Raw genomic sequence first — 16,144 nt, 5'->3', positions numbered from 1 at the left:
AGTCCTAATTCCAATTGTGATTGATAGAATGAATCTTGAAATTGAATTTTGGTGCAAATTTGTCATCAACAAACAAGCATCGGACCTTCTCGCCATTTGGCTCTTTACGGATGCAATTAATAAGACCAATTATTCCAGATGTATCATCACCTTGAGCATAGACCAAAACTGAACCTTTCGCAACTGCTGCTTTCAATGGTTCAATCCAGTCATTAACATTTGATGTAACATGAATTATTGAGTCGGGCACTTGAACTTGAGTTTTCTTAAATTGCATTACATGAAGATAGCCATCGTCTAACTCCATTTCCGCAATCAACTGTAATTTTTCATTTACATCTGATGTAATTTTCGTTGAATCTTTAGATATGATCAAACCATTTTCATGCAATGCTGCTTTGGCTAATTCAATGAATGCTGCATCGTTTGTACAGGCAGATTTAATCACTAAATTGACATTACTGAACGAGGATAGATCTTGACTTTGAACAGAAACATTTTCCAAATCAACTTCTTGTGACGTCAAGTAATTAACTTCAGGTGTAATTAAAGGTAAATCACCAAGACCCTTGAAAATGTATTCACTGAGTGGTGAACTGTCATCGCCAATTTCAACAGACGATAGCTTCTTCATTGGTGAATTTTCCAAAGCAATCTGTACGCAAATCTTTGCAGCATCACGTTTGGATACTTTTGTTCTATTCTTATATGGAACGAATTTGTATGATTCAAGAACTGGATCAGATGGTGGACGTCTTCTGTTAACCAAACTTCCTTCAAATCCATGAATTTCAATACCACCGGCTTGAATGATGTTCATGTATGGACAGCATTTTGCATCGAACAGGATATCTTCTTCGGTGGAATTCTCAATAATTTGCAAATGAAGTGCTGGGTCAACGACCATTTTCCTTACACTTGTTGGCAATATCAACATTCTTGTGTCTTTCATAACAACTTGGAACTGAATGAGACAATCCATGAAAGTAACCCATTCATTGTTCCATTTGATCTTTCCTTCCAATCCATCGTCACGAATTTCTTTGATGGCTCTGAATAGACCTTGGTGGTAATATCCTCTAAGACGCATTTCCTTGTAGAAGTCTGGCTCAGCCAATCTTACTGCATCTTTCTTTTCTTCGACTTCAATTTCACTCATTTCAACATTTTCTCCAGCCTTTATGTAGCCATGGGCAATTGTTGACTTGCCTTCAATGATTTCAAATCTTCCGGAACCTGTGGATTGATAAAATAATATTAGAACTTCTGTATATGTTTTTAACCTCAAATTAGAGCTTACCTCTGTGAATTGAGATTGTGACAAGTACATCCTGATTCTTAGCCAAAGATGTAGCACGCAAGAACTTAACATTTTCGAAAATAACCTTGAGTTTTGTGTGTCTAACTCCCATCATTTTAGCAAAACTTTCCCAAACTAAATACAACCATCCAGTTCCAGGGAATAGAACTTTCCCATCAATAATATGACCTTGTACAAATTCATATGCTTTGTCACTCAAGTTGATGACAACATTTCTCTTTTCGTAGATGTTATACGTGTCAAAATTACCGACAAAGTAGTTTTCTGAGTGGTTCCATTTGAGTGCTGGTGATATCATTGGTGTTCCACGTGATACGGGATATTGAATTGCTGGATAGAGCTTTTGAATATCCATATCCACTCCATTCTCGAATATTCTATGTAAATAAAGATAATTAATAAATATTCAAATGTACACAAGACATCTACTTACTTTCCAAGAGTATCCATGAGCAAGTGAGATCCATTCTTACTATCACGTTGAGTCAAATTAAGATGAATTCCTTCCTTTAATGAACGTTTAAGAATTGACTTAAGAAGTCCATGTGGAGCAATTTCAATTGTCAATGCATTCTTGGGTAGCATTTCAGTTACTTCCTCAAAAAGTACTGGATTTAACAAATTCTTCGTGTGATATTCAGCAGAACAGAATTGACTTTCAGAATTAGGGATGCTCCAATCACTTTCAGGATAGCTGGAACTGAGCCATCTTTCTGAACGTTTCTTTGGATCCTTGATGACTTCCTTAAGTCGTTGAAGAAGATTTACTCCCATTTTTGTGATGTATCTGCTGTGTAATGCAAATCCTGAGCTTTCAACTTCTCTTGCGAAAATGTTCTTATCCTTCAATTGTTGGACATATTCTCGAACAGCATCAAGAGGTCCTGAAATTGTTGTTGAGTCAATTCCATTGTGACAAGCAATATCAATGCTTGGTGGAAGTGTTTTCTCAACATCTCTGAAGTTCAGTCCAACAGCAGCCATTGCACCAGGAATTGAATTCGATTCACAACTTGCAACACCACGAGCATGAGCTGCCAAAATAGTTTCTTTAGCTGTCCAGCAGCCATCACCATAAGCACAGCCCATTTCACCAACTGAATGTCCAATAATGTAATCAGGTTCAATTCCCATAGCCTTGAGAATATTTGTTAAAGCAATTTCGATGGATATGATTCCAACATAGGAATTGAGAACATTGTTGAATAAGGTTTTGTCAGGAGATGTGATGATATTCATTAAATCAATTCCATTTGGTGCAAGAAGGTCATGACAGTACTTGATAGTCTCAGCAAAAATTGGAATGTTTAATAAATCAGTTCCCATTTCAGCCCATTGACTTCCAATTCCACTGTAAACAAATACAATTGGACGCTTTTCTCCATTGAAATGTTGAATATCACGAGAAATGCACACAGCTTTCTGTGTCTGTTGATCATGTTGAAACATTGCATATCCACGGTAAATATTTGCAGGGTTCGTTACGATCTGTGAGTTTTGAAGAAGAGCAATATATTCGGCATCAAGTGGACGTTTAGTGATGTCATCGAAAATTGAATGTACAGCTTCTTCAGTTCTGCCTGACCACAACACCATACGATTCAAATTATCAGATGGAATTCCATGATTTACTTTCTCTTTTAAATTTCCTTTGAAAAGTGCATGAGCGTTTGCACCACCAAGACCGAAGCTGTTCATTGAAATATATGGACCAGTTAGATCCTCAACTTCAGTCACAACTCGAATTCTTCCTTCAGCAAAAGCAGGAATGTCATTTCTCATGTTTGTGATGTTTATATTTGGAGCAACCTTATGCTTCTCAAGTGCCAATAGAATTTTAGCAATTGATGCTACACCTGAAGATGCTTCAGCATGTCCCATATTAGATTTTACAGATCCAATTGGTAATGGCTTCGTGCGGTTCACAGTTTTACAGAAGACTTCATCAATTGATGCAACTTCTTCTGGATCTCCAAGTCGTGTACCAGTTGAATGAGCTTCAACAAAGTCAACAAGACTTGGATCAATCTTTGAATCTCTAAAGAAATCTTCCATCAACTTTTGTTGCATCACACGACTTGGAAATGAAGATCCTTCCTTCTTAAAGCCATCATTATTGGAATTTGTGTAGCAAAGTTGAGCATAAACTCTCTTTGAATCCTTCTTACGTTGTAAGAATATACAACAAATTGTATCAGCACGAGTAAATCCAGTCGCATTCTCATCAAATGGTCGGCAAAATTCACCGTCTGGTGCCAAAATTCGTAATCTAAGTGAGAAATAATTTCATAACATCCACATTATTGAAAATGAAATTTTGGATTTGGACATTTCGAGCAAACAAAAAAATTTCATCTCAAGGCTTGTAAAATTAAATATTTATTAATCATTAAGCTTAAGAGAACTGAACTTAAGTTGTTTGCTTCTAATCATAAACGTGCCATAAAATTTTCGAAATATTTTACACATGAACCATGGATTTATATTAAGTCTGTCTGTTACTGTAAGGGCTAAGTTACCGAATAAATACATAAATTAAATGGATATGAAGTACACTGTGTAAACTATAGCTGAATAATAGTCCTAAAGATATAAGTGAATTTCTGTTTTAATCATAGCTTCTTCAAGCTTAAGAGCCGACAAAAGCACATAATTGAAAAATGATTTTCATGTGCGCAGACTTATTTTTGTCAAAAAAAGAATTGAGTTAGGTCATGGATTTCACATAACAATTCTATAGGCACATTTAATGGTGTGTCAATATTTGACCTAAGATACACTTGTTACAAGCACACGCGATTTTCACTTGAAAAAAATAAATTTAATATAGCCATTTATCGTCAGTCAAAGCTTACCTGGAATATTCAATTGTTGTCTTTAAATTGAGTACTAATTGTGAACCACCAACGATAGCTGCGTCACAAGCACCACTCATAATATACTTGTATGCACAGTCTAATGCATACGCTGAACTTGAGCATGCAGTGTCAATTGTAAATGATGGACCACACAAGCCAAGTGCGTACGATAGACGATTCGAGAGGTAAAAATTCGCATTCCTATGTTAAGAAATAATAAGAAAAATAATAAAAATTAATTTTGCAATTTTACGTCATTGACATTGTGAGAAAAACAAATGATTTCCTAGGAGTATACTCATTATATGATCGAGTAATTAGCATGATTGTTTTGTACAAATGTAATAAAAGTCCAAAATGTAGTAATTTTTATTGGATTATTGTGAATATAATTATTGGTAACATTTCAAGTTTGAGTCAGGGTCAATGAATTTTCTAATTGATTCATATTTTGGGTATTAATTTAAATTAAGGAGTTGAATCAGCTTTCAAGTATTTAATTAGCTAATTATGGATTTGAACTTTAAGAATTGCTAATGGCTTTTGAGAGATTTGTCAAGGTCAAATTAACTAAAAATTGGACAGCAATAATGAAGGGTTTTAGTAATTATTGCATTGAAGTTACTCGACTACTCTTGCAGGTACTCAAAGAGCTGCAGATTATTAAGTTGTATTAAAGAAGATTAATATTCAAACTTAATGAATAAATCAAATATTACACTTTAAATTTTGTTTAAACTTTCTAAGTTTAATATTGAATTTAAACAAAAATTGGAGAAAATTTAGCTAGGGAACGTTCGGAAACTACGTAATGCATTTTTAGACTCTTCTTCTTCCTCCGTAATGCAAGGTAGCAAAGTCATATAGTTGCAAAACTAATCTTGAGTCATCACTTCACTTAAACCAAAATTTGAAATCCGTAACAAAATTTTAAACTCTTCCTAATTGTTACTTAATTTCCGAACGATCTCCGAGTTAAAGCTAACATTAGCTTAACAATAACTTGTTAGCTTTTGACTATGTATCATGATGTTTCTAAGTCTGGGAAGCTTATTCGAATTTCTTTTAATTTCTTTTTTCATATTTAAGATTAGCCTGTCAGGAATTATTTTAATTTACGTAGTTCAGACATTTAGCTTACTAAATTATGCAAATGTTCAAAAATTCTTCAACTCGAGTCATTTGAGAATTCTTTCTTAAGGTTTGACACAAAAACTCGATTTTTAAAAATGCAAATTAAGATCTATTTTTAATATTTGGATGAATTCTTTTTTGTCCAAAAATAGACTTTTATATGCAGTTGAGTAGAATCTAGTTGACATTTCAAAACAAAATCTGAGTCAACATCGGGTTTTTTCCAAATTTTTAGATTTGGATTTTAAATTGCTAGAGTTCATGCATTTTTGGCATTACGCATCATTTGAAAAGAGATTTGTAGATTTGTTTGTGTTTTTTTTGTCAAAACTTGATTCTTGCTTTGATTTTCCAGTTTTTTTTTCTGTCAAAATATCACATCGCACAGCTGCTGTTTCAACCTACCCAAAAACACCATATCCTTCTTTAGCTGGCACATTATAGAAAAACACATCACGAGAATCTGAGAAGCAGCACCCAATAAAAACACCTGTGCGACTTCCAACCAATGATTGTGGTGAAATACCAGCATCCAAAATTGCCTCATATGTATGCTCAAGCAAGCATCGACATTGAGGATCCATCCAATTTGCATGTTTATTTAATATCGAGAAAAATGAAGCATCAAATTTATTTATATTCCGAATCTTTCCTGTACGCTTAGGTACTTCAGGATGAAAGTGCTTCCAACGACTTTCATCCTCATCCGACATATCAATTTTGTTGTATAAATTATGCTCAAATTCTTGTACATTATTTGCATTAGGAAATCTTCCTGATATTCCAGACACAACAATATCATCGGCATCAAAATCACAATCATTTCCACCGTTTAATTTGGCTTCCATTTTTATAGCTGCTGATTTTTTTTAAACTTTTTTGCCAAATTTTAATTCACAAATTTAATTTATTTATTTTTTTTTTCAAAAACTTTGTTAAATAATCCTTATAAATAGCGATTATATCCTTAACTGCACTTAACAAATAACTGTTCCTTAATAATCCATAAAATGTTCAAATTTATTTAAATTTTTTAATTTTATTTTTTTAACTTTAAATTTTTCCCACTTTTTTTTCAACTTTTTTGTCACTTCAACCGAAAGAGAGAACCGTCCCAGTGTGCTTTTAACAAACGAATGAGTGTAATTACGATGTCTGTAAAGCTTATATACACCGAAATTGAAGTCCACAGACGATGTGATGAAGAAAAATCAAAAAAAGGTTTCAGTATAATTGGTCAAAGAAATATGACTGAACTTCATACTGTAGCTTTTTTTTTCTTCAAAGCATTGTATACATTTAAACATGATACATATGTATGTATTGACTTTATGTCCAAAAAGTTTTCTCAATTTTAATCCAAAACATGATTAAAAGATTGAAGTTTTTCTTTCAATTGGTTTAAACTAATTACTGACTTTTTGTGGATGTATTTGTGTGAATTTAAAGAACAATAAAAATTTACAATTACAAATTTTGTTCATGAATTATGGATGTTGCTCGCGGACCATTTTATCGCGAATCTTCGAGGATGTTTATAGTTTTTAATAAAATTCAACACCAAGATGCTGTTGAAATAATTATTGAAGAATATCAAACATAAAGTACCAGAAATTAAGAGCTATATCAAGGTTTACTATGTTATTACACATTTTTCGCACATATCACAAGGTCAGAATGAATTTAGACAATATCAAAGTCTAGTTTTCATCATTTTTAAGACCAAAACAATTTTATGTATATTATTAGAAAGTAATTTAACAGTTTGGTGATTATTGGAATAATTAACAGGTTTTAAGTCAATATAGTCACATCATGCAGCGTTATATGTTCAATTCTAATTCTTACTTACCATTTACGGTGTTTCTAATGATCAAGTTTGATCCATGACCTTCCTTAATTTTCGTGAAGGTTCTTCTATGTCTTATTATAATTCTACGTCAAACGGATCACAAAATTACTCTCTGAATCCACTAACACAGAACATTGGAGAATGCTAAAGTTAAGCTATAGAGGAGTTTTAACATTTTAATATCAAAATTCCTTCTTACGTCAACACAAAAATAAATTAATTATTCTTCATGACATTCAATTTCAATTTTTTCAATGTTCAAAGAACTCATGGAGAAACTGACGAATGCATTCGGTGTCGGGAATTGACAGGCGGAATCCAGCGATAGAGGCAGCATTAGGAGACATGTAACGGGTGTCAATTGATCTATACAATCAAAGAAGTAAGCAGGTGCGTATTCAGGTTCGGCCTAGTGCAGACCTGCTACTCTTGCGTTTTAGATGTGCAAGGCTGCAGCATTCGAATGTATCTAATCGTTTGTCCAAGGCTGCAGGCGTGCAATTTTAAAAAAATCCCAAAATCCCAACTTCGTCCCTGGAAGTAAGCAAGTAAGTAATTTCAAAGTCAACCGTAAGTCCAATGTTCAGAATCGAAAAAAAAATAAAATAAAACCACATCCACAATTTCTCGAAAAGATGGCTCTTAATAGCACTCAAGAAAGAAAGATCAACGGTCATAATGACAAGCGAGAATTTACGACATATGAAATCTATGACGTCAAAATACTTTTATTATTGCTAAGTACTAATGTTTATTATCCCACAAAAAAATTTATTAATTCTATGTTTGGATGTACGTACGCCTTGCCAAAAAAAAATTCTTTTTAATGATTCTTTGACGGATCGATAAATTTTACACAAATGAAAGACTGAAGGGTTAGCATCAATAGATTTTGAGATGCTGTATTGTATATGAGTACGAATACTATTTGTATTGTATGATAGCCCTCGGGATATATAAGAAAAAGAGTATTTGAGAATTGTGAGGCCAGTTTAAGTATATTTAATTGCGCGAATAATGTAAATAAGTATTCTTTTACGTAATTACATTCATCATATTATATTTTCTCAAATCTCTTTGACAGTGGTGAGCAACCTGTGTTCCGCGGCACACAAAAATTTTAAGGCATGCCATGAACCTTATGCTATGAGCGAAGCTTCCTTCCAAGGTATCCCGCAAAAAATAAAAGATTGCCCACCACTGCCCTATAGTCTTCTCGTTATGATTTGTAAAGAATTGTAAGGTACGCAATGGTACTTAAGTAATGACTTAAGTCTTTTTCTTACTCAATGCAAGTAGTGAAGGTGAAATGTAAAGTTTATTATTGTTCATTGCTTATTTTACTAATTTAATTTTGATGAATACGCATTTTGCTTCTTGTATGCTTGTATGTCCCTCCTAATGTTAGCTAAAGTGTAATATTTACCATAACTTGTTACTTATCGTATACATTTTTGTGGGCATAGCTGAGCCAATAGTCGTGTTATCATCACTGGGCATGATGGCAAAAATAGAAAAAAAAAATTATGACTTTACAAAAAATAAACTTTAGACCCGGGGATTGTTTTGTAAATTTTAAAACGTGATGCAGGACAATGACTTGAAAGTTTACTATTTCCAACAATGCAGACGATATTTTCTCTTACAAATCAATGAACTTGCTACTACAATAGGTTTGGGTAATGCATGACTTTTTTTTAAGGTTGTTTTGGAAGTCAAAACTCACAAACAGTAACTGAATAATCTAAAGTTGATTCACACGAGCAGTAATTAAAGTATTCTTGACATCAGCAATTCGTGTCCGTTCTTAGATACTTGATGTGAGGTATAAATTGCCGCCTAACTCTTCCGAAAAAACAACTCATCATTTTTCCTAATATTTAAATTGGATAAACAAACCATTCTAAGTGCGTACTCGGAGGTAATGTTCACAGTTCTGTAAGAAAAGTAAACTTAGTGACAAGAACTGTATGCTACTTCCTATTTTTCATATCAGAGTTTGGTTCGCACATAAGTAAATAAATTTAATTAACTTGTTACTTTTGACAGTGATAGAATTTAGGTATTTGAATAGCAATAACACAAACATTGCATAATTCTGTGTAGCGGAAGATAGGTATAGATCAACTGGTATAGAACAACTTCTCTTAAAAATACCAATGACATTATTTGTTGTCAAACTGAACACTTCAAATGATATAAATAAACTAAATGATATTTGATATAAATAATACACATGTGTGCAACCATTATATGTCAAATTATTATTCAGTTAACCCGGAAGGCACACGGCGAATTAATGTCTAAAAAGCTGAAACCGGTCTAGTCTTAATTTGACCTCAGACTAGATTTGATGAAATCCGGACTAAAGCTAGAGTAAAATTGGCTTAGGGCCATTTCTACGCCGTATGCCTAAAGCAATGTAAGCCGGGTAAACAGAGGCTGGAGAAGATTCTAAACAGTCAATAATGGACATCCGGATTGAAGTGCTACTAAGTATATATCTTGAGATTAAAGTGTTTTGAATTATCCTACATGTATGCATATTTTCATAACATTGAATTGTCATTCATATCTAAATCCAATTACACAAAATACTAATTAATAGAATCGTAGTTCCATTAAAACTAATCATCATTGATGCTGAAGAGGCTGATTACTTGAATAAATTTAATGCATTGATTCGCATAATTCATGTGTAAATATCGATACAAAACTATCATTTGTAAATGTTAAGTGCTTTAAATTTGAACAATATTATTTTCAAATGATTCAGTCAAATACGTATTTAATACATTGACGAGATTTCGAGTGCCAATTAGATTATTGACAATAAAAATGAGAATTAAGTAGCAAGTAATATTTCACGGTGTATTCAATCCGTATGATTCATAGTTAATCCATCATTAAGAATAAATGAGTTTAATACAGGCAATAATAAATCCCGGTGCGAATATTAAGGATTACATTTCGTCAGAACACCAAAAACTGCGGAATCATTTTTTTTTGCAAGAGAATCAAAAACATCAATTGTTTTGAAGATAATGTACGAGTTGCGTCAGACATTCAGTCTTTTATTTTTCAAAATACACGAAGATAAAGTCAGTCTTTATTATGGTATGATCAAATCATACAGCCGTACCAAATTATGCGCATAACATTTGACCATCAAAAATCTGTTTCATACAGTAATAGCACTAATATATTAAGAGTTCAAATTAATTTTCATTACTCTGACGTCAGACTATGGAATTCGGTATGAAATAAGAAGATGAACAGCAGGAAAACTCTCATTTCAAGGTATTCTACTGCGCAATGTCTCTTAAACAACGTCAATGTAGCCTACACGCAAATTTATTATTTTTTTGCTTCATCTAAGAACTATTATTAAGTCACATTCATAGTTCATTATTAATATATAAGATATGATTGCCACCTTTAATGATTGTGCTTAAAAAAATTAATTCTTTTCGATGAGTACAAAGTTGAATATTCATAATATATATGTTTACTTTGATGGAGATATTTAAGATGTGAAGATTATTATAATGAGGGGCATCGGGGGCGTAGCCAGAAATTTTTTAAGAATGGCGGTTGGGGTTTGGGCATGTTTACTATCAAATGCAGAAATTGAGGGGATTTTTTGGATTTTTGGCCTAGAAAAACCCGAGCATATTGAAGGTTTGTTCCAAAAACAAAGAGCGGGGGGAGTTGATCACCTTGAGGAGTTGGTGACCAAATAACAAGTGTCTACCTTCACGCGGTACACTCTACTATAATTAAAAACACCGCTTACGACCGAACCGTGCCGGTATATGTACTCTAAAGAATAGATTAATAGCTTATTCAAAAACCTTGTCTGTTGGCTGAACCAGGATATGAATAGTGGACTTTCAACCTGCTATCTCTGAAATTGATTAATTGATTCCCCAAAATACGCTCCTGTCTGCCTGACCTGTACAAAAATATCTTAAATTTTAGCATTGTTCGCACTTCATCAGAAGCAATGTTGACGTTAGAGTTCTTATTTCTTTCATATATTAGCCTTCAGTTATTAAAACTTATTTAAAAATAGACTGCAATTGACTGTAGTTTCGCAACTATTTACATCGCTTAATCGAAAAATAAATTTTATAAGTGGTCAATGGATTCTTTTTTTTTGCAGACAAAGAAGATAATTAGCTGAGAACCTCAATCATTATTTGTTGGATGCCATAAGCAAAGTATGACTCCTGAGGACATATATAAAAGTATCGGAACATTCTAGTGTTGGTAAATATTAAGCTGTACATTCGGTAAAAATTTTAATTTGTTTTCAATTCATTTTTAATCCAAGAACTTTGATTTGGTATTAAAAATGCTAATACCAATGATTAGGTATAAATTTTATGAGCGTCACTAACGTCACTAAGTATTAATTACCAAATACCTCTATTTTTTTTTGTTTGTATCAACTTTGGTATGTCTTTAAATAATTATAATTGCTTTTTATTCATTATTATGTTTTATTTTTTCTCTATTTTTTCAACATGTTCTATTGAATAATGGCCATCATATAGCCAAAAAAAAGAAACGGTATGACGCCATTACATTTAACCTTCACAAATGCCAATGTATGCTCATATGTGTAAACCCAAAATAGAGATCGAAGGGATTTTTTTAATGTTTAATTTTCTCAAAAAATTGAAAATTTTATGCTACTATTACGTATATCTTTCATAATTATTTCAACATGATCAGCATGAAATGAAATTAACACAAATTAAATACCCATTAACATTCTCTATTATGCTAATATAGTTTAATACCATCAATGCTTATTGATTTAATACAAATCCGTGAGTTTACCATTAAAATTGTTGCAGTACAATTTAAGATTTCAATGTCTTCATTGACATCATAATGTGTATTGTTTTGCTGACCTTATATCATGAAAAATTTACGTAGGGAAGATTTCCCACCAATCAAAATTGCGGACAAAATTGTAAGACTTAAAAGCTTCCGAAGTGACAATTTCGATCGAATACTTATGTCTAATTAATATTTACTTGTCGTCGGCTTATTATTTTTAATGTCGGTACGAGGACATCGATTATTCTAATGGGAGATGGTTTCAAGGTATCAACATTAACGGTGGCTAAATTGAAAGATTTCGTTTTTTGGGTTTTTTTTCATACTCTTCTCTTTCTTTGCATGCTTGCATGTTGTATGTGTCCAATTCAAACGTATGTATTGTCATCATGTGACTGTATAATATTAATAAACATATAACCTTTATATAATGGATTTTGGACCAATATTGTCGGTAGTGATGCTTAAATGCACAAATATCAAAAGTTGATCAATCGATCTAAAATGTGACAACATGCCGGTATGCATCTCGCTCAGAACTATTTCTAAACCGAATATGATGCCATGCTATGGAAAGAAGCTGTCGATAGAAATAGTATCACACTTGGAATTGGAAATTGGCAATCGGTAGCCAGTGATACAACCCGCTTGAGGTGCCGACTGAGGGAGGTCATGGATTAACTTGATCTGTACGGTCAGCAAGTAAGTAAGTAAATACGATGACATGTCAGAGTCACGCTAGCCGGGGTCTAATTTTTAATTGAATAACCTTTTTGCTATTTGGGATAACTGTATCTGTGTGGAGCTAAAAACAAAAAATGGCCTTCCAAATGACTCTATTACTAATGTCAAGGCTCGATCACTTATTTTGAACGCAAAAAATGACCTCAAGTTACTCTCTTCCAACCTAATTTGCGAGAATTTCATCGAAATCCAAATCATGATCTGACTTTATGCAGCAACTTTTAAATTCATCTCCGCTAAATTATTGCAATCGCTAAACAAAGTTGAGATGATGTAATTATAGTGAAATTAGTGTATAAATATTCAAATTAACCTCAATTAGCATCATAAACAATTAAATCTGTTTCTTATAGTTCAGCTATATTTCATATCATTCATAAAAAATGAACATCAAGTGTAAACATTGCTAAACAAAACAACATAAAATCCACACAATAATTCATTCTCAATTCAAGAAGTAAATTCCTAAAGATTATGATATATTGGTTATTTAAAAACCTTAAAATAAATTCCATAGCCCTTTACATAATACTTTCAAGTATTCAAAATTTATAGATTGAAAATTAATCATCATATTGTGTTATAAAATGATTAACTAACATGTTTCATCTTCTTTACATTCTTTTTATGGATCATGTAGCAAGTGCTCTCAAACAGACTATGAAACATACCATCAAGTGGCATTGAAATTATATTTGCCGGTAATATAAACAGAGAGGATTAATAATTGATACGTGAGAGACATGATCATACGTACGAAGAGAGTGGAAAGTACGTAAAGGAGATACGTCAAAAGAGAGTCAACCAAATTCCAAGAGAGTGACGAGTCTGTTCAGAAATTCAAACTCAAACTGCAAAACAACTCAAAATCATGTACGTACAATTTTAAGCAGTTACTTGAAAGAAATGCATGTAAATCTTTAAACACCATTAACATGTGCAAAATGGTCTTAAAAACAAATTGATTGAATTTTATTTTACATTTCGGAATTAAGTGAAGCTTCTTCTTTTTATTCGAGCCTTTTTGCATTCATTTCGTGAGAATTTTTTATTCGAGAATTACTTTTTTGTTGAAATTGCATGATGAAATTCTTTTGGTATTAAATGAAAAAAGTATTGAGTTCTGTAGAACAATTTAATATGAGAAATGAGTTGAATTTTTTTGATGGATTACATTATGCCGGCTTGAGCGCAATTTGATCGGTTCAAAATTCATTTTAGGTTGCAAGTAGATGAGAATGTTGTATGTTAAGACAGTTATGGACAACCTTTTATTTTTTGTGGCATATCTTGGTGGTAAGTCTCGACCGAAACCTCCTACGGATTACGGTTCATGTTATTTTCATACATTTAGTGCGGCACACAAGTTGTCCACCACTGTGCTAACATATTGAAATTGTGTGTCAATGTTGTAAACCTTCAACCGATTTGGTGTACAAGAATCTATGACTATGATCAGTTTATGGTCAATTACAGGTTATTCGACCTTAGTATTCAATAGTTACATCCTTTTGGCTGTAAATTATTCAAAAATATGCACTTATTTACTTCCCTGGCCTTACAGATCAATTATTATGCATGACCTCTCTTAGATGATGCCTAAAACTTGCTTTATCGCTGACTACCGCTTCCCAATTACCGATTCTAATACTATCTTGATCGACGGTTTCCTTCAATGAGTTCTTTGAACGCCCACGTGATCTTTTGCCATCCCCAAAATCAGACTTAAAGAAGCTACAGCATTTGATGTAAACATTGCTTAATTTGAACTCACTATATAAGCCAAAATGACAAGCAAAAATCCTCAGACTGCATAAATATTTGTATAAATATGAGACTTAATTGCACGATTTAATTTAATACTTTTTAGCCGGATATGAAGAATCAATTTCAGTTTTATGTGAACGAAGAACCAAATCATCCAAAAAAGCATTTTCATCACCATTAAAAAGGTACCTTGCTAGCAAATATTTATTTCGTACCTTTATGACTGAAAATAAATTTAGTTCAAGGTTACATTAAATGCAATTTATTGTTACGTCTGGACGGAAATATTAAACTGGTTCTTAAAAATTTTCGCTACGAGTACTTTTCTTCGATAATTTCTGTAATTGGATATCTTTTGATGTCTTTTTTGAGTCTTTATATTTATGATGCCTAACTAGTAGTTTACAAGTTCCATTCACACATGTGTTTCATGCTTATGAATTTGTATTTGGATGTTTTTTAAGAAAACAAAAAAGGATTCGTGAGGAAACGTGTTTTGTCTTGTTTGTTTAAATTCTATGGACCTACAATAAAGTGATTCCGCTTATGAGCAGTTTCACTTTTCATAAATAACTATTCTTGAGAAAATAATAATTTTTGTTTACAGAATATAGAATGTTAAGGGTCATATAGTTCTTGGGAAGTGAATTTTTCTTATAATTATCTTAAAAAGGAAGTGCGCTAAATTGCATTGAGGAAAGCAAAAGTAAAGAGTAAGAAGATAGAGCAAAGAAGATGTCTTAAAAATTTTATCTAATAATCTTTTGAAAAAATTCATGCTTTGTGCATTCTGAAAAGAGATTCTTTGTGTTTCAATGGAAAATAGACTTACCTTTTAAAGTCAGAACTGACTTTTCAGCTTAATGGTGTCACAGATCCTTTAAATTACTTACTTTTTGAGTTTTTTGACAAATTTAGAAGATTTTACAATGTTTACTTCGATTTAATGTAAACAAATAACTGCAAATATTTTCAAATATCTCAAAACCGTTAAGATTTATTGCTGAAATTCAAAATAATTTTGTCCGTTTGTCAAACTTCTTGTAGAAGATTAATAAATACAATATTGCAGACTTAAAATGGCTAATTGCCATTCAAAACTTCATTATCTTTAATCCTCAAAGAATCTATACAGCAGATACAATAAACGGCAGATGAATACGTCAATAAAATATCATTGACTCCATAAATAATGACGAGATTCTAAGCTAGTTCTTCCATAACAATAATTCTCTCTAAATAACCATCCAATCCAAATAAGAAATATGAACCGTAAAAAATGGAAGCACGAACTCTTATACGACATTATAATCTGTCTGAGGTGATTTACGTATAAAGTAAAAACTTCAATTTTAACACTTTAACAGCAGAGGAAAAATATTGAAGAAATATCAACATGTTGGTGTATAGTAAATAGCTGTGATTTCCTAAAGCAAGAGACAAAGCCAATAAAAATTCGACATAATGCGGAAATCATATGGCAGAGTAAGCAATTAAGCAAATATAAATGTGATGATAAAAATACTTTTTTTGGGTATGTAATAGAATAAAGCATCGACATCGTCTTCGTTTTCATCACTAATGTTAATCGTTTATTAATGGCAGCTCATAAACATA

At 32.3% G+C, this 16,144-nt stretch overlaps 1 protein-coding gene across 1 annotated transcript; it reads right to left on the bottom strand.

Annotated features, from left to right (window-relative positions):
- Window positions 1-4: 4 nt before the first annotated feature.
- Window positions 5-6,461, bottom strand: LOC139100594 (fatty acid synthase-like). The gene is made up of 5 exons (XM_070653245.1): window positions 5,719-6,461; window positions 4,177-4,380; window positions 1,755-3,590; window positions 1,301-1,698; window positions 5-1,236 (listed from the first exon to the last, which is right to left on the bottom strand). Exons 1-5 carry the CDS (start codon window positions 6,159-6,161, stop codon window positions 5-7), a joined length of 4,113 nt encoding a protein of 1,370 aa, XP_070509346.1. The 5' UTR covers window positions 6,162-6,461.
- Window positions 6,462-16,144: the final 9,683 nt, after the last annotated feature.

This window comes from Chironomus tepperi, unplaced genomic scaffold, assembly GCF_022539635.2.
Source record: "Chironomus tepperi strain 1889 unplaced genomic scaffold, CSIRO-AGI_Ctep_v1 contig_67, whole genome shotgun sequence".
In the NCBI taxonomy this organism is placed as follows: domain Eukaryota; kingdom Metazoa; phylum Arthropoda; class Insecta; order Diptera; family Chironomidae; genus Chironomus; species Chironomus tepperi.
The sequence above is the reverse complement of the archived record's forward strand: the minus strand, read 5'-3'. Positions and strand labels throughout refer to the sequence as shown.